General features: G+C 49.8%; 2 protein-coding genes across 5 annotated transcripts in view; one reads left to right on the plus strand and one right to left on the minus strand.

Moving 5' to 3' along the window:
• The window catches only part of UHRF1 (ubiquitin like with PHD and ring finger domains 1), a 30,279-nt gene extending 26,301 nt beyond the window's left edge, over nucleotides 1–3,978 (minus strand). Inside the window, exons 1-2 of one of the 4 annotated variants that reach the window (XM_074351031.1) lie at nucleotides 3,793–3,978; nucleotides 2,322–2,488 (exon numbers count right to left, since the gene is read on the minus strand). In XM_074351031.1, the coding sequence (XP_074207132.1) occupies nucleotides 2,322–2,474 (153 nt within the window). In that variant the 5' untranslated portion in view covers nucleotides 2,475–2,488; nucleotides 3,793–3,978. Of the gene's footprint in view, nucleotides 1–2,321; nucleotides 2,489–2,815; nucleotides 2,965–3,142; nucleotides 3,269–3,792 lie in introns of those variants that run through there. The other 3 variants (XM_074351033.1, XM_074351028.1, XM_074351030.1) reach the window with 3 other exon arrangements.
• A 3,010-nt stretch (nucleotides 3,979–6,988) lies between these two features.
• Nucleotides 6,989–17,919, plus strand: ARRDC5 (arrestin domain containing 5). The gene is made up of 3 exons (XM_010966744.2): nucleotides 6,989–7,241; nucleotides 8,470–8,675; nucleotides 16,260–17,919. Exons 1-3 carry the CDS (start codon nucleotides 6,989–6,991, stop codon nucleotides 16,785–16,787), a joined length of 987 nt encoding a protein of 328 aa, XP_010965046.1. The 3' UTR covers nucleotides 16,788–17,919.
• Nucleotides 17,920–27,610: the final 9,691 nt, after the last annotated feature.

The following is a 27,610-nucleotide window of genomic DNA, read 5'->3' on the forward strand; positions in this document are numbered from 1 at the left end:
AAAAAGAAAAAAAAAAGGATTGCCAATACGCTAGAACATTCGTAAAAACAACAGCCCTCCTGCGCCCTGCTGGAAATGGCACTGCTTTCTATCACGATGAGCCTGGTCTGCCTGCTGGCAGACCAGACTTCCTTCGAGGTGCTGCTGTGGGTGCCTTTGTCCCCTGCCCTCCTGGCACTGTCCGCACCTCCCCAAGGCTGGGCCACTTCCTGGTCGTGCAACCTTGGGGAAATTGCATCACACTGAGGCCTGGCTTCCTGACCCGGAAGACAAGGGAGACAGAAACAGCTCCAGTGGCAGGGTGGGGAGTGAGCACGGGGAAGGGAAGGAGCAGCAGTTAGAGGTTGTGTGGGAACACAGAACCTTCTGAGAACTTCAAAAGCTGCACTCAAGAAGGCAGACTTATGAGCTGTCACCACTGCTGACATCCTGACTGTTAAAGGCATGAGGCCATGTCTCCCGCACTGGGAGGGCTGCTGTTACTACCAGAAGTTTCAAAGATGTCTGTATGGATTAGGTATGACCTTACCGATGGAGGGAGATAGGGGTTTGGTTACGTGTGTAGACATTTGTCAAAACTCCAAATGTCCACTCAGGACGTGTATCTCACTGTACAAATTTTATCTAAAAAACAAGAACCACAAACAAATACAACACCGTAGTTAAGGACAGGCATGCTGAAGGGTTTAGGCGTGACGTGACTCAGTGCCTGCAACTTACTCTGAAATGCATCCCCCAAAATAAACGGGCTTCCGGAAGTGACAGGCAGAGCTATAGCTGCGTGCTAAAGCACAGATGTAAAACGCCTGTGCTAAAAGCCAGGGGTAGGTGTTTAGGTGCTCGGGGCTCCTTCAACTTTCCTGTATGGTTTTTAATGTAAAAGTTAAAATGCCTGGTGCCTGGCACTCAAAAATATTCCCTCCCTCGAACTTAAAAGGACTCAATCCATTCTGCCTTTGAATAACGCCATGAACGGTTTAGCAAGTGCACAAGGGAGGTTCTTGGAAACTCTGTGGAAAGAACTTCTGCTCAACACAAAGCCTGAGGGGCGAATCAAAGTCAGTTTCGATGCCACCAAAATGAGCCCCTGTCGGAGGACGGGGAGAAAACCAGCACCCTAGGGACGCTCCACTCCAGGCCCTACCTCTCCACATGCATGCGCCTTGCAGAGTTCGCGGATCGGCCTCCCCTCCCCGGGCAGGGCTCGCTAACTTAGGTTGTTAAGACATTCAAGTCATCGTATCTCTAGCAGGAAGCAAGCGAAAGGTCTCCGAGGGCCCCACGAGCCCAAGAAATTAATCATCACGTTTCATTTCCAGTAGGCATCACAGGATCCTCCCAGCCCCCAAAAATCCTGGCCAGGCGGGGAGCGTTTATTTTTCAACCTAGACACCAGATGGCGGCAGTACCCAGTTCAAAACGCGACAACAACAAAGTCGGGCAGAGAGCCCGACTGAACACTTTTAATCTAGTGTAGTCTCTACACAGAGGTCCCCACGGCGCGCCCAACTCCAGGACGGCTCCGGCGGACAGGACCCCCACTTTCTGGGCACATCTTCTCCCACTGAGGGAAATCCCGCTCGTAACCCACCCCCACCACAAGACACCAACAGAAATGGAAACCGCCCAGGGATGCCACTGGAGAAAGCGTCCCCCAAGTGGGCAGCCAATAAAGCAAGGGTGGCCGTTTTAAATTGCTACAGAGGCTGGGGGCGGGGGAATCTCAAAGAAAGGAGAGAGAGGGGCAGGGCTGGCAGAAAACTCAATCCCCTGTTCAGGGGCAGCCCCACCGCCACCGCCAGAGAGCAGGCCCAGAGTGGCGGAAATTCCTGATTAGCAAGCGCCATCTCCGACCCTGAAGGAGCTGATCCAAATACCTAGAAAACCCTGTGGGGGTCAGAAGCTAAGAAGGTGCAGACAGTGAACCATCGCTGTGTGTTTCAAAGAAAAAGCCAGTCCCTTCCATCTTAGTGTCTAAGTAATCATTCTAGGCTCTTCCTCGAAATTCATCAGCCTTCCATGAACCACCTCCAACTTCTTTTATCTAGAAACTTATTTTGAGGGGAGCTTCAAAAAAAAAAAAAAGGAGGGGTTGCTGGGAGTTTCAAAGCCCCCAAATGCAGTCGATTCGGGTGCCGGCTGCCTGCCCAGTGTGTCAGTCTACCAGTCGAGCCTTTGTTCCTCGCTCAGGCATTGGAGGTTTCTGTAGAGAAGAGGACCGGACAAGGCGGGAAGAGTGTGTGTGCGGTGCCTGGATGAGGCAAGAACAAAGGTGCTGGGCGGGCAGGCAGGCAGGCAGGCAGCCTGCAGGGCGGGTTTACCTGCTTGCCCCTGTAGAAAAGCCTCTGCAGGCCTGGCTCCACGTTGAAAAGCTCCTCAATCTTCTTCCTCAGCTCTTCCACCTTGGTCAGCCTGGACAGGGAGCTCACAATATGGGCCTCCTTCCCGTCCATGGTGCGAACCTTGAGCCACATGGTGCCTGCTGGTGCTGAGAAGGGGAGAGAGCGGGACCCCTAGGTCAGTTCTGCGGTCACCACCACCACCACCAGGCCGGGCCATACTCAGGTCATCCTTGCTATTGTCCAGACTGCGGGTACCAGGAAACTCCAAGAACGCCCTCCAGGCTCCCTAATCCCCATACACTGCCAAAGCAGGCCCAGGGCCTGGCCTAGTGAATTGAGGAGTTAATGCATTAATGACTAACACGGGTGGAGGATTGAGTAGGGAGGGGGAATTAGGGGAGAGCAAAAGGCATCTGGGACCACTCAGTCAGCCCACCCTGCGTTGCAGAGAAGAGGAAAACAAAACAAAATACCAACGTCCAGAGGAGGAAGGGGGACACAGCCAAACGATGAGGGGCCGAGTTTGTTCATTCATTCATTCATTCATTCCCTGAATTAATACTGTTGCAACAGAGAAATCCAAAAGTTCGGCTTAGGTTGGAACTTTAGAAGTCCCAGGGAACTCAACTGAGTGTGACTGAAGAGTAAGGACCCCACCCAAGACCCAGGAGCTCCCGACCCCGGGTGCCTGCTGCCCCCCGCCGCCCCCCCGCGCGCGTGCGCGACGCGGTAGGCCCCGCGGTGGCCATGGCAACCGACCGCCCCGTCCCGGCCACCCCCGAGCGCGCGGCGCTACTCACCTCGGCCCCACGGCCGCCCCGCGCGCTGGCCTGCGTTCCCCGGACCCCCACGTACCGCCCCGGAGCCCCTCTTGTCCTCCCGCCCGCCCGCGCGGGCCACGCCAGCGAGCCCACGCCCACCCCCACCGCCGGGACCGGCCGAGGGGCCCGCGCGCCAAGTCCCGCCCCCTTTCACTTGAGCCGCTTCACTCACTGGTTCTGCCGCGTCCGGCCGCCCCGCCCTGCTCGCTCCCTATTGGCCCAGACGCGCCCGGGGAACTAAGGGCGCGCGAAATCAGGCTCGGGCGCGACAATTGAATCGCGGGGCGCCCCGCGCGCAGGCGCGGAGCCTGACATCCTCCCCCGCGGCTGGCCAGGCCCTCCCCCACCCAGCCAGGGCGACCCCCGCTGGGCGCAGGGGATGTTCCGCTCGCCCCTGCCTGAGCCCTGACTGCCAGGGGCGACCGCCAAGGGCCGGCCAGGCGAGAGGCAGTGCCTGAGACCGCGTGTAAGGCAGCCCTAGCGCAGTGCACGCGTGTGCCCGTGCTGACCGAGCGTACCCGACCTCTTCAGAAGGTTTTGCAAAGTTAACACGCCGGGTGCGCCGGGTTCTCCCACACACACACACACCCCCAGCCAGGGCTGGCACCCCGATCTGCCTGGCAGCTCACCTCTCCAACCGTCCGGATCCACTTGCCTGCCTGCGAGCCAGCCGTTCTGGGAATAGCAAAGTAGCCGCGTGCGTGGTCGGGACCCCGCGCGGACGTGCGTGTGATCCCGAGCGCCCGGACGGCCAGCACTGCCCGCCGCGCTGCCAGCTGCTCTGATTTTTTTCCCGCGAAAACTCGGCGTTTGGGAGTTGCGGGGCCACGGGAGGCCGCGCCGGGGGCGGGCGCCTGCCTGGTGATTGGCCGCCTCAGTGGCGGGAAGCGAGAAAGGGGGTGGGGGGCGCCCCCGCCTCTGTCCACCCCACACACACTCCGCCCAGCGGGCCACGGCCCCGCCCAGCCCTGCGCGCTCTGTTGGGCGCGCCCAGCGTGCAACGGGGCCGGTGGCGGGACCTGGGCCCCCCACTAAGCGTGCCCTCCAGGAGCCCTAGGGACCCCCCACCCCGGGGCAAGGACCCTTCCCAGGGTAGAGACCCCCTGACCTCCTAAGTCTGTTCCATCAGCCCCTCTCACCAGGCGTTCATTGACAGGTAGGGCAAGGAAAGCAGGAATCAATGTCTAAATTCTGCAGGAGAATTTGGGGCGGCCCCCCAGGAGACCGCCTGCACCCCGATGACAGGCCTGATGCCCAAGCCCCATTTCCTAGCGTCAGAGCCCGCCAGAGCTCCCCACCCTACCCATCGGCAGGGCTTGTTTGCTGGTTTTTCCCGCCTCGTTTTCCCGCCTTCTGGCTGTCCAGGCCGGCAGGGCTGCCCTGCCCCCCTGCCCTGCCTGCTCCCTTCTGGCCAGTCTTGGCGGGCACACAGTGATCCTCGCTGGTCATCTCCAAAGTAACTGGACAAGGTACTCTGAACTGAGAGCCCAACAGTGGGCAAGGCTGATCCTGTTAGTGGTCTCCCGAAGGTTAAATTCTTATCCCAGGAGACAGGCAAGAAATGAATAAATAAAGCAAATCATTTCAGATACCACGTGTGCAATGAAGACAGGACAATAGGTGGAGAGTGACCAGCAGTCATGTTGGGGGTGGGGTGAGAGGATATTCTAGTTGTGCTGGAGAGGTGGGCCTCTCTGAGCAGATGACATTTGAGCTGAGATCTGAGATGAGAAACCAAGGACAGAGGAGTCGAGGAGGGAAGAGCAAACTTAGAGGCCGGAAAAGGCTTAGAAATGTAAGAAGAGCAGCAAGGAGGCCAGTGTAGCCAGACAGACGGGGCAAAGAGGAGGGCGGGAGCGGATGAGGTCAGAGGGGTGTCGTATAAGACCTCGCAGGCCACCCGGGGGACTTTGGTCTTTCTTTTGAGAGCCATGGGTAGCATGGGAGGGCTGTGAGCAGAAAAGTGGTGAGCTCCAATTTATGTTTTTACAAGGGTTCTCTAACAACATGTAGAGTTTCTTCTATCTTGGCACTGGTGCTTCTGCTTTGATTTCCCCTGGTTGGTAGACAGATGAATGGTCCCCCAAAGATGTCCACACCATCATCCCTGGAGCCTGTGAATGTAGTACCTTCCATGGCAAAAGGGACTTTGCAGATGGGATTAAATTCAAGATCGTAAAATGGGGAGATTAACCTAGATTATCTGGGCTGGCCTGATGTCATCACAAGGGTCCTAATAAGTGAAAGAGAGAGGTGGGAGGGTCCAGTGAGGGGAAAAGTGACAGTGGAAGGTTACAGTGATGAGTCCAAGAGGCGAGGAATGCGGGGAAGCCTCTAGAGGCTGGGAAAGACAAGGGAGTCTCTCCTAGACCCCTAGAGCTCAGTCCTGCCAGAACCTTGATTTTAGCCCCTAAAAACCCCTTTCAGACTTCTGACCTCCAGAACTGTAAGAAAGTTAATTTGTGTTGTTTTAAGGCATGGAATTTGTGGTAATTTGTTATAGCAGCCATAGGAAACTAACACACTCCAATCTGAAGTCCAGAGGCTACTGTTAAATTTCTCCACCTGCCAGACTCCGTCAACACGACTGAGTGCATTTCTAGATGCTCAACCATCAGCCATGATGAGACCACACTGCAGGTGTCAGCAGGTATCAAGCAGGCCTACCCAAGCTTGAGAGGCAGATGAGATCTTCCAAACTGACGACACCTACCCCAGGAACCGGGCTCATTTCTGTTGAAAGCATATTATGTTTATCCCTGTGGTTGCAAAAACCCAACCTGGCCCAAAGAGGAAATACACCATGTTTTCTTCATGGACATTTTGTGCAGGGCACAGCCCAGGCTCCTTGGATCTCTGAGGTTAAGTGACACAGAAAGAGGTGTCTGGTTTCCCCTGCAGGAAAGACCTGGAGCAGTGGTGATGCAGGGCCCCACTGCTCTAGTCATTCTGAGAGAGTCAGAAGGGTTGGTTGGGTTCATTAACAAACATGAACAAGAGACTAGGCCAAGCATCTCCAAAAGAAACTTACCAACCAGTTGGGAAGACAAGATGTCGGTGTCTACAAAAGACATCACAGCAAATAAATCAAGAAACAACCAGCGTCTAGAGAACAGACACTTGTAGAGCCTCTTCTGCTTCAGTGTCCCTCCCACCTAGGCACTGGCCCACTTGCAAATTGGGGACCAGGAATAACCATTTCCCTTTTGCAAAATGATTCACACTGGAAGGTCATGAAGTCATTCAACAAACATTGATAGGCCTCCCTTGTCTGAACCAGGCCCCAGATCTGGCAGACAAAGTCCTGCCCTAGAGGGATTTCCCATCTGATGGAGGAGACACAGGCATAAAGACACGTGTCAGTGGGGCATGGAGATAGGGCTTCACGATGCTGTCTGTGTTTCAGTGGGACACACAGCGCTCTGAACAGCTTGAGGACACAGCAGATTTCACATCCTGGCTGTAGCTACCATTTTCCTTCTAACACAGCCTGGTATCAATAGAGAACCATTAAAGTGAAAATGACTGTATTCACAATCACAGACCAGGCATCAATATATGAGCCCTGAGGGGTGTACACACCATGATTGGGGGCCAACTGATGGGGCAGAAAACCCCTCTGGGCTCCTTGAGGATTTTAAAATGCCCAAGCTATTGCCCACCCCCAAACAACAACCTTGCCACCCATCATGGCCATTGGGAACCCCTTCCCAGAACCCTGGCTGGATGATGTCATAGACAGGTGATGTCACTGCGGCCAAGGAACCGGGGATCTCAGTGACATGGGGGAGGGGGGAGGATGTTTCTCTGCCACCCCAACCCCCCATGTCTGTGGTGAAGTCAATCGAATTAATGCTGCCCAAGGATGCGGTCTACCTGGCTGGCTCCACCATAAAAGGGCAGGTGGTTCTAACTCTGAACAGTACCCTGGTGCATCCCATAGTGAAGGTGGAGCTGGTGGGAAGAGGTTATGTGGAGTGGAATGAAGAAATTGGGGCCTCCCGTGATTATAGCCGGGATGTTATTTGCAACAACAAGGCCGACTATGTGCACAAGACAAAGACGTTTCCAGTGGAGGGTAAGGACGAGGCTGGCAGCCAACCCTAGCCATAATAAGAACCAGGATCTGGGAAGGTAAACACATCTATTAGTCAATCAACAAACCAACAAACCTCTAGGGATACCAGAAACAGGCAGAGGATTGGTTCCTGTGGTCACATGGAAAGAGATAGGAGGCGGACGACCAGTAGAGATCTTCAAGGGAAAGAATAACTAGACCCCAACTCTGCCACATTCAGATTTCAGGGCTGGACAGACATCAGGGAGCCTGAGATGTCCTTTCCAAAATGTGTTCTTGGGGGTGTCTCCAGGTAGTCTACAGTCAAGCAGAATACTTGGCCAATGGTTGGCTAAACAAAGTTTAATTTTAGACTTTTTCAATTTTGAGAGGGTAGTCAGGGAAGGTCTCTCCAAAGAGATGACTTCTGAGCTCACATCTGAGTGATACAAGAGGTACCAGCCTTGCAGATACCTAAGCTGGGCCTTCATACTCAGCAATTCAGCCACCTCTCTGTGTCCCAGTTAACCCATCTGGAGAATGGGAATAGGAAAAAGGCCTGCCTCCTAAGATTGTCTTGAAGACTTAACAACCTAATGGCGTGTAGAGCGCTTAGAATAGGAGGGGGTATATAGTAAGTGCATGATAAGTGTTAGTTCTTTCAACCAAAACACTCCCCCGCCCAACACCACCTACAGCATCAGATACCACCCTTCCCCATTTCCGAGAGAAGCATCACTGCCCCTCAGAAGCATCAGCCTCAAACAAATACTAAGCACCTACTGTATGCCGTGCACCGAAGGCCAAGCCTCTGAGAGGGCAGGGAGATTTGCCTGCCTTGCTCACTGCTGTAAACACTGCCTAAAACAGCCTCTGGCACACAATCTGGCCCCAAGATGTGTTTGTTGAATGAATGTGTGAACAAACCATGAAGGCAGGACCTCCAGTTTCCCTGGCCCCAAGCAGGGATGAGCAAGTCCAGGTTGGTGGTCCAGGGAAACTGGAGGTCCTGCCTTCATGGTTTGATGCCTTCACCATCCCAGCTGCATCACCCACCCAGGGCCGCCCTCTACAGCCCAGCTGAGACCTAATGTTTATGGGCCTAGGCTTTATCGGTCCCTAAGATCACATAGCTCAGCCTAGCTCCGGGACAGACAGGCCAGATACAGAATAACCCTCAAGACAATAGACAGAGAGGGAAAAAAAGATTCTAGAACCTTCTGATGGCATTGGTGTGTTTTGCTTTCAGATAATTGGTTAAGTGCAGGCAGCCACACCTTTGACTTCCATTTCAACTTACCTCCCAGGCTCCCTTCTACCTTCGCCAGCAAAATCGGCCACATCTTTTACTTTGTGCAGGCCTTCTGCATGGGCCGGGAGCACATTCTAGCCAAGAAGCGAATGTACTTGTTGGTTCAAGGGACTTCAGATTTCCACGCAGAAAACCTACCGCAGGTAGTGATGCAGGAGGAGTGGGGGGAGGGCTTGTCCTCAAAGCTCCCCAGAGGCAGGGGGAGGCGGGTGGGCAGGAGACAGAGAAAGCCCCGACCCAGAAGAAGGGAAGGTGTGAGCTGCTCCTCCTGCCCAGTGAGTTCACGAAAGGTGAATCAGAAACTAGGGCAGGAGCAAAGCCAGTGGCTCTCAACTGGGGTGATTCTGTGATTCCCACAGGGGACACTGGGTGATGTCTGGGGACATTTGTGGGTGTCACAACTGGGAAGGGAGAGCAGTGGCATTGAAGGGGCAGGGTCCAGGGATGCTGCCCAGGGCCTCAAATGTCCTAGAGCCCATGGTAAATCAAGAGCAAGCAGAGGCCCCGCTGTGACCTCCTGAGCTGAGAGTCCTAGGCATTGGGTGACTCTCCGGGAACTTTGATAATGGAAATGGTGAACCCTACCACAAAGAAAGGAAAGGAGGTGGCCTCTGTCCCGGGGGAAGGAAGGGCCAGTGGCATGGGTCACTTGAGCAGAGAATTTTAGACGGCTTTTAGAGGCCACGTGCAGAGGCGGAAGTCTGGGAGGGTGGAGTTCTGTTGGCCAAAGTCACTTCACCTCCCCAGGGACCCAGAGAGTGGTGGCAGAGAGGGCTGGCATTTTAGTTTTCCAGGTCCATGTTAAAATCCCAGCGTCCCCATCCACCTGCTGTGTGACCTTCTGCTAGCGATGTTGCCTCTCTGTACCTCTATTTCCTCACCTGTCAAATGGGCATAGAGGTGGTACCTGCCGCCTAGGTATCAGAAAGAGCAGAGTAGACTTGACACAGTTCCAGGGCCTTGCCCAGTGCCTGGCACAAGTGGTGGGGTGGCCCCACAATATTTATGCTCCACCAATCTTGTCACTGCTGCTGCCGCCTCCAGTAGTCTTACCTGTGTAACAAGGATCCTCTCTAACCCAGCTGAGCTCAGGGAACAAGGTTCCAGGGGATATGTTTAGAGGGGTGAATCAGCCCTGAGGTGAACAGACCTGAGCCCAAGGCCCGCTTGACCACCTGCTCCCTGTGTGACCTTGAACAGGCAAGGTCCCTTCTCCAGCCTTCCCCTGAAAGCTAATCTAGAATACAGGGGGCACAGGGCAGGAGTTGGGACCAGACCTGGCTTGAGATCTCTGTGGCCAGACACTTCATTAGCCGACGGCCTTGGGCAATTAACAGCACCTCCCAGAGCCTCAACTGTCTCCATCTGTACAATGGGAATAATAATAACACTTTCTTCCATGGGTGCTTGTGAAGAGTGCACAGCACTCAGCACAATGTCTTCACACAGGAGATGCCCGATAAGTGGGAAGAACTCAAATCACTATGATAGCAGCAAAGAGAGTTATTACAGATACATTCTAAGAGTATCAGAATACAGTATTTTTTCAACTACCCAGTCCTGTTTTAATCAGATTATTAGGGGTAGGGTGAGGACAGGAGCTGGTGGACTAGGGAAGAGGGTAATTCTCTGGTCCAAGTAGAGGTAGAGTCTTGACCTCCAAAGCCTGTCTTTCTCAAAGCAGCCGAAGGGAATCAGGCGATGACCCTCCTCTGCCTTCCAGGGTTCCCACCTCCCTTGGGGTAAAAGCCCAAGTTCTCCTCGTGACCCACAAGGCCCTGCACGACCTGTCCCTGTCCCCTCCCTGCCTTCACCTCCCCCTTCTGTCCCCCTTGCTCACTCTGTTCCAGCCAAACAGGCCTCCTCACTGTTGCTCACATCAGGCATGGACCTGCCCCAGGGCCTTTGCACAGGTTGTGCCCACTGCCCAGAACATTGTGTATGACTTTCCTAGCCTTTCCCTTCTTCCTTCAGATCTTTGTTCGGAAGCCACATCTTCAGTCACCTGCATTGCTCATGGCCTGATGACCTGCCACAACCCCCATGGAGGGCAGTTTAGCCATATCTAGCTAAATTAAAATGAATATCCACTATGCCCCAGCCACTTCCCTTCTAGAAAATTCTCCTACTGCTATCCTTTCACATGTGTGTGCAATGACATCTCACTGCACTCTCTGTAGTGGCAAGAAATTGGAAACAGCTTAAAATTCTGTTGCTAAGGGAATTAAAGTAGCAGTACACAGTCAGAGGTAAACTCTATAGACACAGCAGAGACAGACAGAGACAGAGACAGAGACAGACTGAAGCAGCTCCGCATCTCCAAGTGACCGGGTTGAATGAATAAAGCCAAGTTCAGAGCAGTATGTCTAGCCTGCGCCGTTGGTGGTAAAAACAAGAAAAGCAGGCACTTCCTTGCAGGTGTAGCAAACAAACGTCTCTTTCCAGGGACCAGAGAAACTGACAAAGACACTGCCCCTTGGTAGGAGAGCGGGGGAGGAGCAAAACTTTCCCCTTTCTACTTTTTTTTTAAACATCTTTACTGAGATGCACTTCCCATAGCTTGTAATTCACCCGTTTAAAATGGCCAGATCAGTGGTTTTTAGTGTGTTCTCAGGGATGTGCAGCCATCACTACAGTCAGTTTTAGAACATTTTTATACCCCACCAAAGAAATCTTGAAGCCCTTAGCTGTCACCCGCAAACCTCCCTGTCCCCTCCCCTAGTTCCTGGCTACACCTCATCCATCCACTCTTTGTCTCCATGGATTTGTCTGGGCTGGACATTTCATATAAATGGAATCATACACCATGTGGCCGTTTGGGTCTGGCTTATTCCACCGAATATCATGTTTTCAAGGTTCATCCACATTGTAGTGTCAGGGCTTCGTTCCTTTTGAAGCATGAGTTGTATTCCAGTACAGGGATGGAGCATGCTTTGTGTATCTATTCATCTCTTGATGGATGTTAGTTTCCACGTCTTGGTTATTATGAATCGTGGTGCTACAAACGTACGTTGTCCAGGTTTCTGTGTAGACATAGCTGTTCATTTCTCTGGGGTAGATGACTGTGAGTGGAACTGCTGGGACAGACGGTAACTCTAGGCTTCACAGTTCGGGGAAGAGCTAGACTCCTCTCCACCACCGCTGCCGCATTTTACATTCCGACCAGCCGTGCACGAGGGTTCCAGCTTCTCCACACCCCCTTCTCCCTCTGCACATTTATAATTTTGAAAGATATAACCCATTGCCTCTTCTAACAGGCAGTACCACTGGGTAGAGGACTTGTCCCAAAGACCTTTTCTAACTATCAAGTCTCAGGGAGTCCCCCACCCCGCCTCCCGTTACTCCCGTTACTCCCTCGCCACAGCTTCACCACTGTGTCTATCAGAAATGTGCTATTTACAAATGTATCCATCTCCCTGACCAGAGCAGGAGCTGTGCTGGTCTCCCCTGCCATGGATTTTGCCTTGAACTTGGCACCACGCTGATGCAAGTCAATACTGCTTGACTGAATGTATCCCCTCAAAGTTTCAAATATGCCAAGGGAATATAGGGGGTCCCAAGAAACTCCTAGATCCAGAAAATCGATGTTAAGTTTGTACCCCAACATCCCTGGAGATCAGGGCCCTTTGGCCACCCTGCCTGCGTGGGGTCTCTGCTAGACCACCACAAATGTCTCTTGGCACCTCCTTCAGGACCAGGACGGAACTACGAGCTTGGTCTTGAGTTAGGGCAGCGAGTCCCTTAGAGGCTGCAGGGTCCTAACGCATGCGGCGAATTTTCGAATAAGACTGGAGGAGTTTAGAATGAAGTGGCCTGCAATTAGCCTTCCACAGAGGAAGGGAAGTGTAGGGATGCTGAAGATAGGCAGGGGCCAGAGGCAGAGGGCAGGAGTGAGGTCGAAGGGGTCAGGGGTCGGCTCCAGGTCTGCAGAGGAAAGGCACTGGATCGGGAATAATGTTTTTCAAACCTTGGGTCATGACCCATTAGTGGGGTTCAAAATCCATTTAGTAGGTTGCAAAGCATATTTTTCCAAAATGGAAGAAGAGGCAAGACCAAAATTTAAAAAGTCAGAAAAAATCAATTTTTATGGGTTGCTAATGTTGTTTTTAATATAAAATAAGAAAATTGAACAGAGAATAAAATAAGTTAAATAGAAACAATTAGAAAAAGTCCATTTGGTGGGTTGCAATTAATGTTTTAAATGAAAGAATAGAATAGAATGTGCTAGAAAATATACATCTGGTGGGTTGCAACAAAGTTTGTTTTTATAAAACTGATGTGTAGAACAGTATTGAACAGTATTGAATGAGTAAAATAAAATAGAAATTACCAAGAAAAATTAGTTTGGTAGGTTACAACATTTTTGTTTTATATAAAACAAAAGAATAGAATAGAATAGAATAGAATAGAATAGAATAGAATAGACTAGAATAGAATAGGAGGAAGTAGGCTAGAAATAACAGGAAAATAAGTCCAGAGGGTCCAACCAACATTTTTTAAACAAATAAACTGAGTAGAATAGAGTAAGATGGAAATTATCAGCAGACACATAGCAAGGATAAGCATTATTTCATGGAACTTCTTTCTTTCATAGATCTAGATGTAGGGGGCATACAGATTTCTGGGTTTTGCCACAATGTTAAAATCTCTATGTTTTAACTCTGAGTTGTGGTTTAAAAAGAATAATATATGACAAATACTGTATGTGGCCTGTAAAGTGTAAAACATTTATTATCAGGCTCTTTACAGAAAAAAATTTGTCAACCCCGTGTCCTGGAGCAAATTTTTCTCCCCATCATTGTAGTATAGTTGATTTATAATATTACATTAGCCTCAGGTGTATAACACAGTGATTCAATATTTTTATAGATTATACTCCACTTAAAGTTATTACAAAATAATGGCTATATTTTCCTGTACTGTATAATTTATCCTTGTTACTCATTTACTTTATTCATAGTAGTTTGTGTCTCTCAATCCCTACCCCTATCTTGCCTCTTCCCTCTTCCTTCTCACCACTCATAACCGCTAGTTTGTTCTCTGTATCTGAGTCTGTTTCTGTTTTGTTATATACATTCATTTGTTTTATTTTTTAGATTCCACACTTAAGTGTTTATATAGAGTACTTGTCTTCCTCTGCCTGATTTATTTTACTGAGCATAATACCCTCTAGGTCCATCCACATTGCTGCAAATGGCAGAATTTCACTCTTTTTATGACTGAGTAATATTCCACTGTGCATACAAACCACATACTCTTTATCCATTCATCTGCTGATGGACACTTAGGTTGCTTCCATATCTTGGTTATTGTAAATAATACCGCTATGAACATTGGAGTGCATGTATCTTCAAATTAGTGTTTTTGTTTTCTTTGGATATATATACCCAGCAGTCAAATTGCTGGATCATATGGTAGTTCTACCTTTAGTTTTTTGAGGACCCTCCATACTGTTTTCCACAGTGGCTGCACCAGTTTACATTCCCACCACCAGTGTACAGGGGTTCCCTTTTCTCCACGTCCTCGCCGACATTTGTTATTTGTAGGCGTTTTGATGATGGCCATTCTGATGGGTGTGAGGTGCTGTCTCACTGTGTTTTTGATTTGCATTTCTCTGACGATTAGCAACGGTGAGCCTTTTTTCATGTGCCTATTGGCCATCTGTAACGGTGTCTTTGGTAGAACAACTCTTCCTTGCATGGAAGCCCAAGAAAAAGCATCTCTCGGATGCTCCTTCTAGCTGTTTTATGATATCAAAGACATGGGAACAATATACATGTCCATCATGGATGGGGGACAGGTAAATAAAGTATTTTCCTACACACACCAGTGCCATTGTAAAAACAAATGAATCAGGATTGCAGGCACCAGTGTGAATGCCTTTTGAACACAGAATGTTGAGCTAGAAAAGCAAGTTGCTGGAAAACATATAAGGCTTGATTTATTTAAAGCATTCAAATATGTAAAACAATACTGTGCATTTCGATCGAATGTAGATATACTCCTAAACAATATGAACATTTGCTTGAGAATGACAAATGTCAAATTCTGATGATGGCTACCTGTGCAGAGAAGGGGGCAGGGAGCAAAGAGGCGAAGCACACAGAACCCTGCAGATTTCAGATGAACTGGTAATAATGTTCAATTTCTCGCGGTGGCTGGAAGTCACATGTGAGCTTGTTACATTACGTTTTACACACTTTTTACTAAAACAATATATCTTGTTGCAGTCCCTCCGTGTGTGTAGTGAAAGAACAAATGTGGAGGTCCGAGAAAGTGATTACTATAAAATTCAGGATAGTTGCAGTCTGAGGGCAGAGTTGGGAGCTTAGCTCAACTGAGAGACTCTGGGGGAAAACCAGCAGATGTTTACTTCTTGACATGGATGGTTATTATAGTAATTCACAAAGTCACACATTTGCCCCATGGGGTTTTTGGTATCTGTGCTGTATTTCCTAATAGCATTTAAGAGGTTTTTTTCATGCATAGATAGGATAAGCCCCCAAATTCAGGATAATGGTTACTTCCTAGAAGGAAGAGCAGGGAATGACAGTGGGGAGGGGTCCCTGGGGGCTTCAGCTAGATCTCTGATGTTCTATTTCTTAAGTGAGTCGAGATCTAAGCAAATTAGAAGAAGTCCTACATGCTGATCAAACAGGTAGTAGGAACACGGCTATGGTGTGCTAGTAAAGGGTTAACAACCAGCTCTGGTGCAGGGCAGCCCTGATTTGTACTCTTTGCCAATTTTCATGGTGTAAATACCCTCATTATGGCCAATTTCAAGATACCACCTGGACATCTCTAATGTGGAGTGGGAAGGGGGTTTGGAAGTATTTATTACACTATTCTCTTTTTGTACGCTTAAAAGGAATACACACCCACACACGTGTGCACACAGACACACACACACTCACACATACCTGTAAAAGTATCAAGTTCCTCTGGAAGAAGGCCCAGGAAGTAAAAGCGGAGGGCCAGTCATTGTAAGCCCACCCACATCACATCAAATCAATTTTGTTTTTTGGAATTTGAGGGGTTCTTTTTAATTGAAATACAATCAGTTTATAATGTTGTGTCAATTTCTGGTGTATGGCATAATGTTTCAGTCATACCTATACATACATATATTCCTTTTCATATTGTTTTTCATTATAGGTTACTACAAGATATTGAATGTAGTCCTCTGTGCTATACAGGAGAAACGTGTTTAAGGCTGCATTTTGAGGCTTTTATTTAAATACGTTACCTAATTTCAACTCTACTATTGCCTTTTCATGATTCAGAGCCCGTAATATTTTCTTCTTAAATCTGAGCTACTTGAGTAAGCCCTAGGTCTTGGGCTTAGGCTGTGAGACAAGTCCCTGTCTTCCAGAAAACTAAAGCTCAGAGAAGTCAAGCCACTGGTTCAAGGTCACACAGCAAGTGAATAATGGAGTTGGAGATAAAGCCAGGGTCTTGTGGATTTCTTAGGCTTATTTTGCAGAGAAGGAAATTGACACTCGGAATGGCAATGGGCTTAGATTAAAGCCCTCTGATTAAACGGCAAAGCTGGGAGATGACTTTTGGCTGCAAAATCCCCAAGACTCCGGATTCCATCTCCATGCCTTTTACTAGGAGAGACTGAAAAGCCTCAAGGTTTGGAGAAGCGATAGTGGTGGACTGTCAGGCAGGCAAGCGGATCTGGTGGAGGTGGCCTCACAAGTGTCTATTCCCCCCTCGACTTATAGAATCCTCTGCTCGTGGAGGCTGAGAAGAAGGTCTCCTACAACTGCTGCAGCCAGGGCACCATCTGCCTGCAAATCCAGATGGAAAAAAACACCTTCAGGCCGGGGGAGAGGGTCATTTTCACCACGGAGATCAACAACCAGACCAGTAAGTGCATCAAGACGGTCATCTTCGCCCTCTACGCCCACGTGCAGTACGAGGGCTTCACGCCCAAGGCGGAGCGACGGTCTCGGGTGGACAGCAGTGAGCTGCTCCGGCAGGAGGCCAACACCCAGATCACACCCTTCAACACCACCAAGATCATCAGCACCTTCCACCTCCCGCCGGTGCTGTCCGTGAGCGGCGGCTCGCAGGACAGTGAAATCATGAACACCCACTACGAGCTGGTCAGCACTGTGCACCTGCCCTGGTCCATGACCAGTGTGAAGGCCAAGGTGCCCATTGTCATCACCAGCAGCCCCGTGGACTCAGACAGCTGCATGCTGATGGAGGGAGCAGTGCTGCCCATGAGCTCAGATTGTCAGAATTAAATGCCCAAACGTCTAAATAGTAAAAGCTTTATCAGACTCTAAGGCGGGTCCTTCCTTGGTCTGACACTGATGGTTTTCAGATGAGTCAGGGCATGGGTGGCATGTGGCCTGAACCTCACCAAGCTCCAGCCCTGCAGGCATCCACTTGTCCTATCCCAAGAAAGAGTACTAGATGCCAGGAGAGGACAAAGGGAACTGACAAGGCCTTCCAGGACCCTGCCCCAGTTGGCAGCCCAGACCCATCTCCTTGTGAGCTCTCTCAGTGCCTCAACCAGGGATCCCCAGCTGGGAGTGATCTGCCCTCCAGAGGATGCTAGCAAAGTCTGGTTGGATTGGTTGGCCCGACTAAGGGGAGCAGGGATGCTTCTGGCATCCAGTGAGTGGGGGCCAGGGTTGCTGCTCCACCCACAGGGCCCAGGACACCCCCCCCCCCCATGGAGAACGACCTGGCTCCAAATGTCAGCAGTGCTGAGCAGGAGAGACCCGGGCTGGGGCCATTTATGGGGACGGGTGGTTGTTGAGTCCCCGGACTGGGTCTGTGGGCATCTTACCCAAGTCAAGTCACAGGCCTCCTTCACTCACAGCCCCTCTGGGGCTCTCCTGCTTCACGCAGGATAAAGCCCAGGTCCTCCCTCCTGGCTCATCTGCACATGTCCGACCCATCAGCAAGTCACAGGGGCTCTTTCTCCAAAATCTCCCCGGAACCCTCCCATTTCTCTCCCCTCCTCTGCCTCTACCTGTTCCCAGCTTCCTCAACAGTCACCTGGACCAGTGCAGTTGCCTGCATCTGGGCCTCCGGGTTCCTGACCTTACCTCCCCATCCTGTCCTTTCTGCAAATAAAACTCCAGGACACCCAGTTAAACTTGAATTTCAGAAGAACGATTATTTTTTAGCATAAGTCCCCCACCATACACTTTTTTAAATTGAAGTGCAGTCAGTTACAATGTGTCATTTACAACGTTGTGTCAATTTCTAGTGCACAGCATCATGTTTCAGTCATCCATATACGTACGTATATTCCTTTTCATATTCTTTTTCATTATAGATTACTGCAAGGTATTGAATATAGTTCCCTGTGCTATATAATAGAAACTTGTCTATCTGTTTTATATGTAGTAGTATCTGCAAATCTCGAACTCCTAATTTATCCATTCCCACCTCCTTCCCCCCCAGGTAACCATAAGTTTGTTTTCTATGTTTGTGAGTCTGTTTCTGATTTGTAAATAAGTTCATGTCTTTTTTTAAAGATTCTACATATAAGTGATATCCTATGGTATTGTTCTTTCTTTCTGGCTTCACTTAGAGTGATAATCTCCAGGTCCATCCATGTTGCTGCAAATGGCATTATTTTACTCTTTTTTAGGGCTGAGTAGTATTCCATTGTGTGTGTGTGTGTGTGTGTGTGTGTGTGTGTGTGTGTGTGTGTGTATGGTGTGTGTATATATATGTATGTATATACATATATATATGTGTATATATATATATATATATATATATATATATATACACACACATACCATAGCTTCTTTATCCAGTCACCTGTCGATGAGGTCCCCCACCATATTTGGGATATACTTCTGCTTTTTAAAAAAATCATTCGTTGGTTATCTGATGTTCCAATTTCACTGAGCATCCTGTATTTTTTAACTGGCAATCCAATTCCCCAAGCAACTAAAAGACTCTCCACATAAATCAGGTCACCACACCCATTGACTTAAACTTTTAAAACCTCTATCGGGTGCCCCCTGCACTCGCTGAGGCCCACTAGGTCCTATGTAGTCAGGAATGAAGGAATGGGCCAGAAATGCTGCTTCCGGGCTAATGACTCTGAAATATTTCTCCAGGCACCGCAGGCCACAAAATACCCACACCTGCCTCACCCCTGCCGCGGGCCCTCCATCAGCCATGCAGGCAGGAGGCATATACACTTGAATGGTAGACCCAAGGCTTCCCAGAACATTTGGAGATGCTGTTTTAGATCAAACCTTTTGGAGGGGAGGGAGTGCAGGTAAAATGCACAGATTTACTTATTTTCTGATTCTCTCTTGAAAAAAAATTTTTTATGGGAGCGATCTCTCACCTTCAGCCACGTTTTTAGGGCATCTCCAAAATAGCTTGGGTGGAGGTCCTGGCTCCCTGGAGGGGGTGGTTGCTAGGCCAGGGTGGGGATATACCCCTGCTGGTTTGAGTATGTGATCTTCCCTTTGGAGTGGACAAAAGGATCCAACCCTGGGGCGGTGTCCTTCGGCTGCCCCTCTTCCAGAAAACTCTGTCCTTAGCCTTAGCCAGAGCATCCTTGAGGCTCTGGAGGCCAGGTCTGGGCCATCCCCACATCCCCAGAACTAGGTCCAGAAGGGCTATGATCTTCAAAGCTGCAGAGCAAATGCCACCTCCCCCAGGAAGCCTTCCAGGCATACCTCTTGTCCTCCCCAGACCGAGTCCCTTCCTCCATCTGGTTCTGACCACTTGCACTGCAAAAGGTCTTTGTCCAGCTCTGTTCCATGTGCTGGGGGAAAATTAAGTTGGGGGTACCACAATGGAGTCCTCCTCAGGACCCCAGCACCCCCCCATCCCCAAGTGGTTGTTCAATATATAACAAGTGATTGTTATATACTATATGACAGCACTGTTCAGGATGCCACTGCTCTTGGATGGTGGGATAAAGCATTTCAAGAATGCCAGAAGTTAAAAAATAAATAAATAAATTTTAAAACAGGGGGTACCTCCCCAGTACCTCCATTAAAAAATGTGTTAGTGCAGTACTGAAAAAAAAGTGTGAGAAGTGAGAAGTGCACCAAAAACCAGCTGGTGACTGACCCCATAGCTGAGGTGTCATCAGGCTGGAGGAAGGGGCGCCTTTGAACCAGAGCGAGGCCTTGGATTTGCTCCCAACTCGGCCCACTTCCTTCTGGTTTGAGACAAGGGTTTTCTCCTCTCTAGGCCTCAGTTCTCCCATCTGTAAAATGGAGAGAACAATGGTGTTCGCCTCGAGTTTGTAAAAGATTAAAAGGGCTAGTACATGCACCACTTTCAGGAGAACATCTGGCACACAGCAAGCAGGGGCCAGATGCCAATGATAAGTTTTAGTATTTGTTTCCCTTCCGTGGGCTTCTCAAATGCCAACAGCTCACCAATCAGGTCCCCGTCACCTCCACGTCACCAGTGGTCATCAGGGGTTATCTTCCTTTGACTGTCTCAGAATTTTCACTTGGAAAAAAATCCAGTTCCTATAGAAAAGAGTTGAAGGAACGATACAACAGATGATCGTCCACCTCCAGCCTCCAACTGTTGATTGTGGCTATATTTGCTCTTTTCTTCTATTTCTTTCTCCCAAACTGTAGCATCATCATGCTTGGTCCCTACACTTTGCACTTTACCCTGTACCCTGAGAAGTAGAAGCATCTAGGTAACCATAGTAACACCGTCTCTCTCAGGGCTCTGACATAGATGCAATTCCATCATCTCACTTATATACACTCCATATTCTGATTTCCCCACTGTCCCAATATATCTTTTTTATTGTAAAACACACACAACATAAACTTTACCACCATTATCACTTTAAGTGTACAGTTCCACGGCATTAAGTATGTTCATTGTTGTCCAGCCATCCCCATCATTCAGAATTTCCCAGCTTCACAAACTGAAACTCTGTCCCCATTAAACAGTAAACCCCTGTTCCCCTCACCCCTGGCTCCTGGCACCCACTTTCTGTCTCTCTGAATTGACCACACTAGGGACCTCAAATTAGTGGAATCAGATAGTATTTGTCTGTTCATGACGACTTATGTCATCAAAGTTTCTCCACATTGTAGCACATGTCAGATTTTATTTTTTTAAAGGCTGAATAATATTCCATTGTATGTTTATATCACATTTTGTTTATCCATTTATTCATCGGTGGACACCCGTTTCCATCTTTTGGCTATGGTGAAAAATGCTGTGGACACGGTGCACACATACATATCTTTTTGAGACCCTGCTTTCAATTCTTCTGTGTATACATGTGGAAATGGATTTGCTGGATCATATGGCAATTCTATGTCTAATTTATGAGAACTTGCTATACTGTTATCTACAGTGGCTGCATCATTTTATACTCTCATCCATTGTATCTTTTATAGTTGGGAGGTTTGGGGGCAGGGAGGTGGCTGACAAATGTGGCATTCAACGGGAAACACACATGGAATTTTCTTGTCACATCTCAGGTCTTCTTTTTCATCAAGTAGGTCCCTTGGCTTTTTTTGTGTGTTTTGCAAGAGTCACTTCTCAGGGGCCAGTTGTTTTGCAGAATCTCCCACAATCTGATGTTTCCTCACAATGAGATTCAAGTTGTGCCTTTTGGGCAGTGAGATTTCACAGGTGATACTGAGTCCCCCTCCCTGTGTGGTACCAGGAGGCACCATGTCATCTGTCATGATGTCGATCTGTCACCATACTGGTGGTGATATGAACCTTGGACCACTTGGTTCCAGTCATATTGACCAGCTTTCCCCATTACAAGGGAATTTTTCCTGTTGTAATTGCCAAGCAATCTGTGGGAAAGATATTCCAAGATTATGTGACCAACTTATCTCAGAACCTTTCACGCAGTGGTTTCCGTACCCCCCTTGCTTGAATCAGTTACTACACTAGAGGGTGGTTGCAAAACTGTGATTTTTCTAATCCTATAGACTCCTATATTTGCCACCTGCATAGTTCTGCAAAGAGGGCCTTTCTGTGCTCCACTCCTTCACCCGTCCTGTCTGTCTAACCTTTCTCCAGCATTCCTTATAGCTGATCATTTCCTCTTTACTCAAACATCCTCTTCCCTTGATTTCCCTGATGCCACGCTCTTTTCACTCTTCTCCCACCTTCTCGGACTTTGTATTTAGGGTTTCTGCCTTCTTCAAAGCCATAGGACCCATGCCTCTTCTTCTCACCCTCCTCTACCAGGTCCTGAAACGTGGATGACCTTCAAAGTTCATTTCTATAGATTTCACTCCTTGCTCAACATTTTGAACTCTGGAAACGCTAGTCCAATGGCATTGGGCTTGATCCTGTGGCTTAGGTGGGAATGTCTGGAGTGCTTTTCTTTGGAGATGGACCAGAGAGTTAGGATTGGAGAAAACAGATTTGAAAAAATCACTCTACTGACCCTGTGGATGGAATAGAGTTGAGAGAGAACACAAGAGTAGAGATATGTTCAGGAAGCTGCTAGGTCTGAATAATAACAGAAATAATGAGGACAATCGTAATAATACCATGGCACAGATTGCTCCTTTTCCATCCAACATTCTTTCCTCCTGGGCACATGGCTGGACTACATTTCCCAGCACCCCTTGCACTTAGGTGAGGTCATGTGACTGATCTGGCCAATGGGGTGCAAGAGGAAGTGATATAAGTCACTTCCAGTCTGATCCTTTAAAAATTTCCCTTGAGACCCTTCTTCATTCTTTCCCCCTTTTCCAGCTCCTTGGGGAGGACTGTTTGGAGGAGAGCTGCTCAGGAAACTTGATCTGTACTTGATTATTGCATACCCAAAAAAGATAACTTTACTGAATGAATGACCTCCACTAAAGTTGGGAATTTCTTATTCCAGCCATTGGTTAACACTAGGATTTCTCCACTCCGTACCATTGACGCCTGGGATCAGATAATTCTTTTTATGGCAGACGGTCCTGTGCTTTGTAGGATCTTGAGCAGCCTCTCCAGCTTTTACCCGCTAGATGCCACTGGCACCTCCTCCCCTAGTGGTGACAACAAAAAATTTCTCCAGACATTGTCAAGTGTCCTCTGAGTGGGCAGAGTCACCCCCAGTTGAGAGCCTCTAGGGTACTCTAATCATACAAGTAGCCACATTTTTGGAGGCCCTTGGACACTGTAAGGATATGGACCTGATGTGGCCCCAGCTACACCTGCCATCTCATCTTCCCCCATCCCTGCATCTGCCTGCTGCTCCCTCAGCTCCCTGTTTCAGTGAAGATCCCACTTGAGGGTCATCACTGACTTCTTTTTTTTCAAATTTGCTAATTCTGTGGTTAATATGTGTGTGTGTGTGTGTGTACACATATACATATCTTTCATCACTGACCTTTTATTCTCCCAAGTTCTATTTGTCTTACTTTCTACTTATTAAACCCGTCTACCCACCTCTCTCCATGTCCCCTGCCACCATCAATGCTTGCCTGGACTATTGAGGTAGCCACCTCCCAGGTGGCTCTGGTTTCACTCTTACCCCTGCCCCCTACAGTCCATTCTCCACATAGCAGCCAGAGAGAGAGCTCAAAATGCAGTTGTGATCACAGGTTCAGCTAGGGCTGGAGAAGCTGCTTCTAAGACTCCCTCACGTGGCTATTGGCAGGAGGCCTCAGTTCCTTGCTACGTGGGCTTCTTGGGTGTCCTCACAACCTGGCTACCCCTGGGGCAAGTGACACGAGAATGAGCAAGGAAACTATGGTGCCTTTTATGACCTAGTCTCAGAAGTGTCATAGGCATTTGACATAATCACTTCTGCCATATTTTGTTTGTGAGAAACAAGTCACTAAATTCAGCCCATACTCACAGGGAAGAGAATTCGTTTCCACCTTTTTTTCCTAAACAAGTGTCAAAATTGTGAATGTATTTTTTAAAAAATCACATTCCCCAACCAATCCCTTGGCAAATTCTATTGGATCCACCTTCAAAATCCTTCTAGACTGTTACCCTTTCCCTTACCACCAGCTTGGTTCAGCAACCTGAGTGTCCATAAACAGATGCTGAATACACAAATGTGGTCCATCCATACAATGGAATATTATTCACCCTTAAAGAGGAAAGACATTCTGACACTCGTTCCAACGTGGATGAACCTTGAGGACATGATGCTCAGTGAAATAAGCCAGACAGAAAAAGACAAATATTGTGTGATTCTATTCACAGGAGGTCCCTAGAGGGGCCAAATCTATAGAGACAGAAAATAGATGGTGGGGGCCAGAAGCTGGGGGAGGGGAGTGAGTGAGTGTTTCATGGGGACAGAGTTTCAGTTTGGGAAGATGAGAGAGTTCTGGAGATGGAGGTGGGGAGGGTCGCACGACAGTGTGAGTGTGCTTAACGCCACTGAGCTGTGCACTTAAGAATGCTTTAAATGGTAAATTTTCTGTTATGTGTATTTTACCACAATTACAAAATTTTAAAACATCCAACCCCTACCATGCCCCATACCGTGCTGTGTATTACATCACTTAATCCTCTCCATCATCTGTGAGTTAGAGACACTGATCATCACCCCATTTTGTAGATGAGATAACTAAGGCTCAGAGAAGAGCAGTGATTTGCCGAGTGCTCACAGTCAGAATTGGACCCCCTAGCCCCTGTGCATACTGCCTCTCCATGAACCACAGTGGTTACTATTACTGCTTCATCCAAGAAGGAAGGAACCCATCTCAGAGACACAGAGCTGAGGGGCTGACAGCATCAGCCAGGGTCCCTTGGGGTCAGTGAGTGGCCGAGCTGGGATGGGGACCCTGGAGGTCTGAGCCCACATAGCCACTGCAGGCTTGATCTGAGAAAAGGAGCTGGGGCTGTGGGTTTGAGTCTTCATTTATACTGCCTTTCTGGGCCTCAGTTTCCCTTACTGCAAAACGTGACAGGATGCTCAGGAAGCAGCCAAGGGGAATGGGTACCTGGGAAGGCCCAGGAGTCCAAAGCACAGGCTCGCTGAGCCTTAGCTTCCTCATCTTTAAAAAGGACATTATATTTAATAATAATTATTATTATTTTTCACCTCCACAAGGCTCTACCTTTGGGACTGGGCTGTTCTCAGCAGGGGGCCATCCTGGGCCCTGTGGGGCGTGGAGGAGCATCCCTGGCCCCCACCCACTGGACGCCAGGAGCTCCCCAATGAGACAACTAAAGAGGCCTCCAGACACCCCCAGGGTCTCCCTGAGTGGGACCCCCCTTGCTGTCCACATTATAGGGTTGGAGGCCTACGTTGCGTTAGTATATCTGATGGTAAATGCTAATGATTCCCAGCTGTGCAGTTTATGAGCTGTGGGGGGAGGTCATTTCCATTTCTGAGCCTCAGTTTCCTCATCTGTAGAACTCGGATTCAACCAGAGCCCCTCCCTCCAGAAGACTGGTTTCAAGGAACCAATGTCTATAAACATCCACCAAAGTAAGCGCTCATGGCAGAGGCACCATTGTTACCCCAGCTGGCATCTTCTAGAAGATTCTGGTCCGCAACAAAGGGCCCCTGCACCCTCCCTGCTGGCTACCTCCCCTCCAGGCCTCAGATTCGGGGACCACACAGGCGGGCGTTGGGAACACTTCCTGTGCGGTGGCGTCCGGTGCCCGCTGGGCCAGGTGGGCCAACGGGAGAACGCAGCTGGGGCCGCCCCACTTCCTGCCCCGGGTGGAGGCGCCTCTCATGCTCCTTTGCCCCCACCCCCAAAATAACATGCGCCCGGAACCAGAGCAACCAGCGCCAGCTGCAGCCTCCAACCTGGGGGACAGGCGGGGGCCAGCAGCTGCCACCACGGCGGCGCCTGCCCTGCAGGGAACGCCCCCCCTGCTGCTGCCACCTCCGGCATTCCAATCCCAAGAGGGTGACCTGGCCTCTCCCAAGGTCAGACATAGTCGCTCTGAGCAGGCAGGGCTGGCCCGGGGGGAGGGGACTTCTCTGCCACCCTGGGTGACAGGGGACCCACTCTGGCCAGAATCCCCAGACCCCAGGTGCCTCCACTCGTCACCTCAAGGGACCGTTTGAGGGGGAAGAGGGGCTGGTTACTAGGACAACAGCCCCCAACCTCCGCCTGGAAACAAAGGGGTAGCTGGGAGAGCCAAGGACTGTGTGTTCCTTCCCTGCCGGCGTGACTGGCACAGCCTGGCAGCTGGCACTCTGAGGGCTGGGCCAGAGTCTCCGGGCCTGGCCACCCCACACACGGCCACTCAGTGTGGGGGTGGCGGGGGTGGGTGGTGGCCGCAGCCCCAAGGGATCTGGTTCCTGGTCAGCTGCCCCCAGGCCTCTGTCCTTCCGGTACATTCTGACAAGGAAGTCTGCCCGCTCTGCCTGCAAAACTTCACAGAAAGGCCGAGGGGCCTCTGATGTCTGACTCACAGCAGGATGGGCCACCAGGATGGACGGGGACAAAGGCCATGTGGAGGCCGTCCCACTGCCTGGACCCCTGGCTCTGCTTTCCGGGACTGGGGGTGCCCAGTGGGACCCGCCTGGGCCGGGAGGGCCAGCACAAGGGGCCAGTGGGGCTGGGAGCAGCTCCCCTCCCCCAAGCTGCGCAGGGGGCAGCGGGCAGCTGGCGCCACCAGGGCTGGGGGGGCGGGGATGGGCCAGGGCCTGTATGTTAAAAGACCCCCGCTTCCCGCAGCGAGCACGCCAAGGAGACAAAACCCTGCCTTCTGGCCATCAGTCCGCAGTTGGTCAGGCTGTCCACGCATTGGCTGGAGCTGAGATGGCGGGGAAGACGTGGGCAGGCATGTCCTGGCTGGGGCAGGGTTGCCAGAAAATATGCAAGATGCGTAGGGAAATGAGTAATTTCTCAGCGTAAGTATATCCCTTGCAATATTTGGGACATACTTATGCCAAAAAATATTCACTGTGTATCTGAAATTCACATTTAACTGGGTGGCCTATATTTTTAGTTGCTATATCTGCAAACCTAGGCCAGGGGCTTTGGGAGAAGCAAAACTGCTTTCCAACGTCCCCCACTCCCCAGATTTGCTCTTCTGCTGGTCCCAGCCTTAGGAATGGCCCCACTGTCCACCCCTGATTGGACTCTCAGCCAGAGACCCATGTCAGCCTCACCTTCCACCTCAGCCAGTCCACTCTCCCTCCCATCTGCCCACGGCTCCCAGCAGACAGGGGCCATGAGCTCCTGCCTGCCACCCACATCCCTCCACCCTTCCCTGAATCTCCAAGGCTCCACCCCCCCCCCCGTCCCCAGAGACCTGAACAAGGCCCATCCCCTGTTCTGAATCCCCACTGCTCCCCACCGCTCTCACAATAAAGGCCCAAAAATCTCTGCTTGATATTAGAAGCCCATTCCCCAGCAGGACTCCAACCAATCCCAACTACAAGCTCCTGCCCACCTCCTTCTCAAATGAGCCGGGGTTTCCCAAAAGCTTCCTGTTCTCTCAGTTTCTCAGATACAGCTCATCACTACAACCTGAGTCAGTCCAGCCCTCCTCTGCCCACAGCCCTCCAGGGCTCCCACTTCCCTCTGGGAAAAAGCCCAAATCCTCCCTGAGGCCCACAAGGTCCTGCACAACCTGCCCCCTCCCTCCCTGCCCTCACCTCCTCCCTTTCTCTCCTTTGCTCAGTCTATTCCAGACACACAGGCTCCTTACTATTCCTCCAACAGGCCAGACAGGGTCTGCCCCAGGGCCTTTGCATGTGCTGTTGCTGCTGCCTGGAGCACACCTCCTCCCAATAGCCACACAGTCCAACAGCCTTCCTTCCTCCAGGTCTCAGCTCAACTGTCACCTCCTCAGGGAGGTCTCCCTGGTCTACCTTATTTAAAATTACAAACCGTAGAATAGATAAACAAGATTATACTGTATAGCACAGGGAAATATACATAAGATCTTATGGTAGCTCACAGAGAAAAAAATGTGACAATGAATATATATATGTTCTTGTATAACTGAAAAATTGTGCTGTACACTGGAATTTGACACAACATTGTAAAATGATTATAAATCAGTAAAAAATGTTATATTGTTAAAACAAAATTACAAACCACTCCAACTCCCCAACCTACTTTCCTGCTGTCTTTTTCTCTACAACTCACAACACCTTCTAATACACTATGTGGTGAGTGTGGTGTGTGGTCTGTCTCTCCCACTAGGA

The sequence above is a fragment of the Camelus bactrianus genome, chromosome 22, assembly GCF_048773025.1.
Source record: "Camelus bactrianus isolate YW-2024 breed Bactrian camel chromosome 22, ASM4877302v1, whole genome shotgun sequence".
Taxonomy (NCBI): domain Eukaryota; kingdom Metazoa; phylum Chordata; class Mammalia; order Artiodactyla; family Camelidae; genus Camelus; species Camelus bactrianus.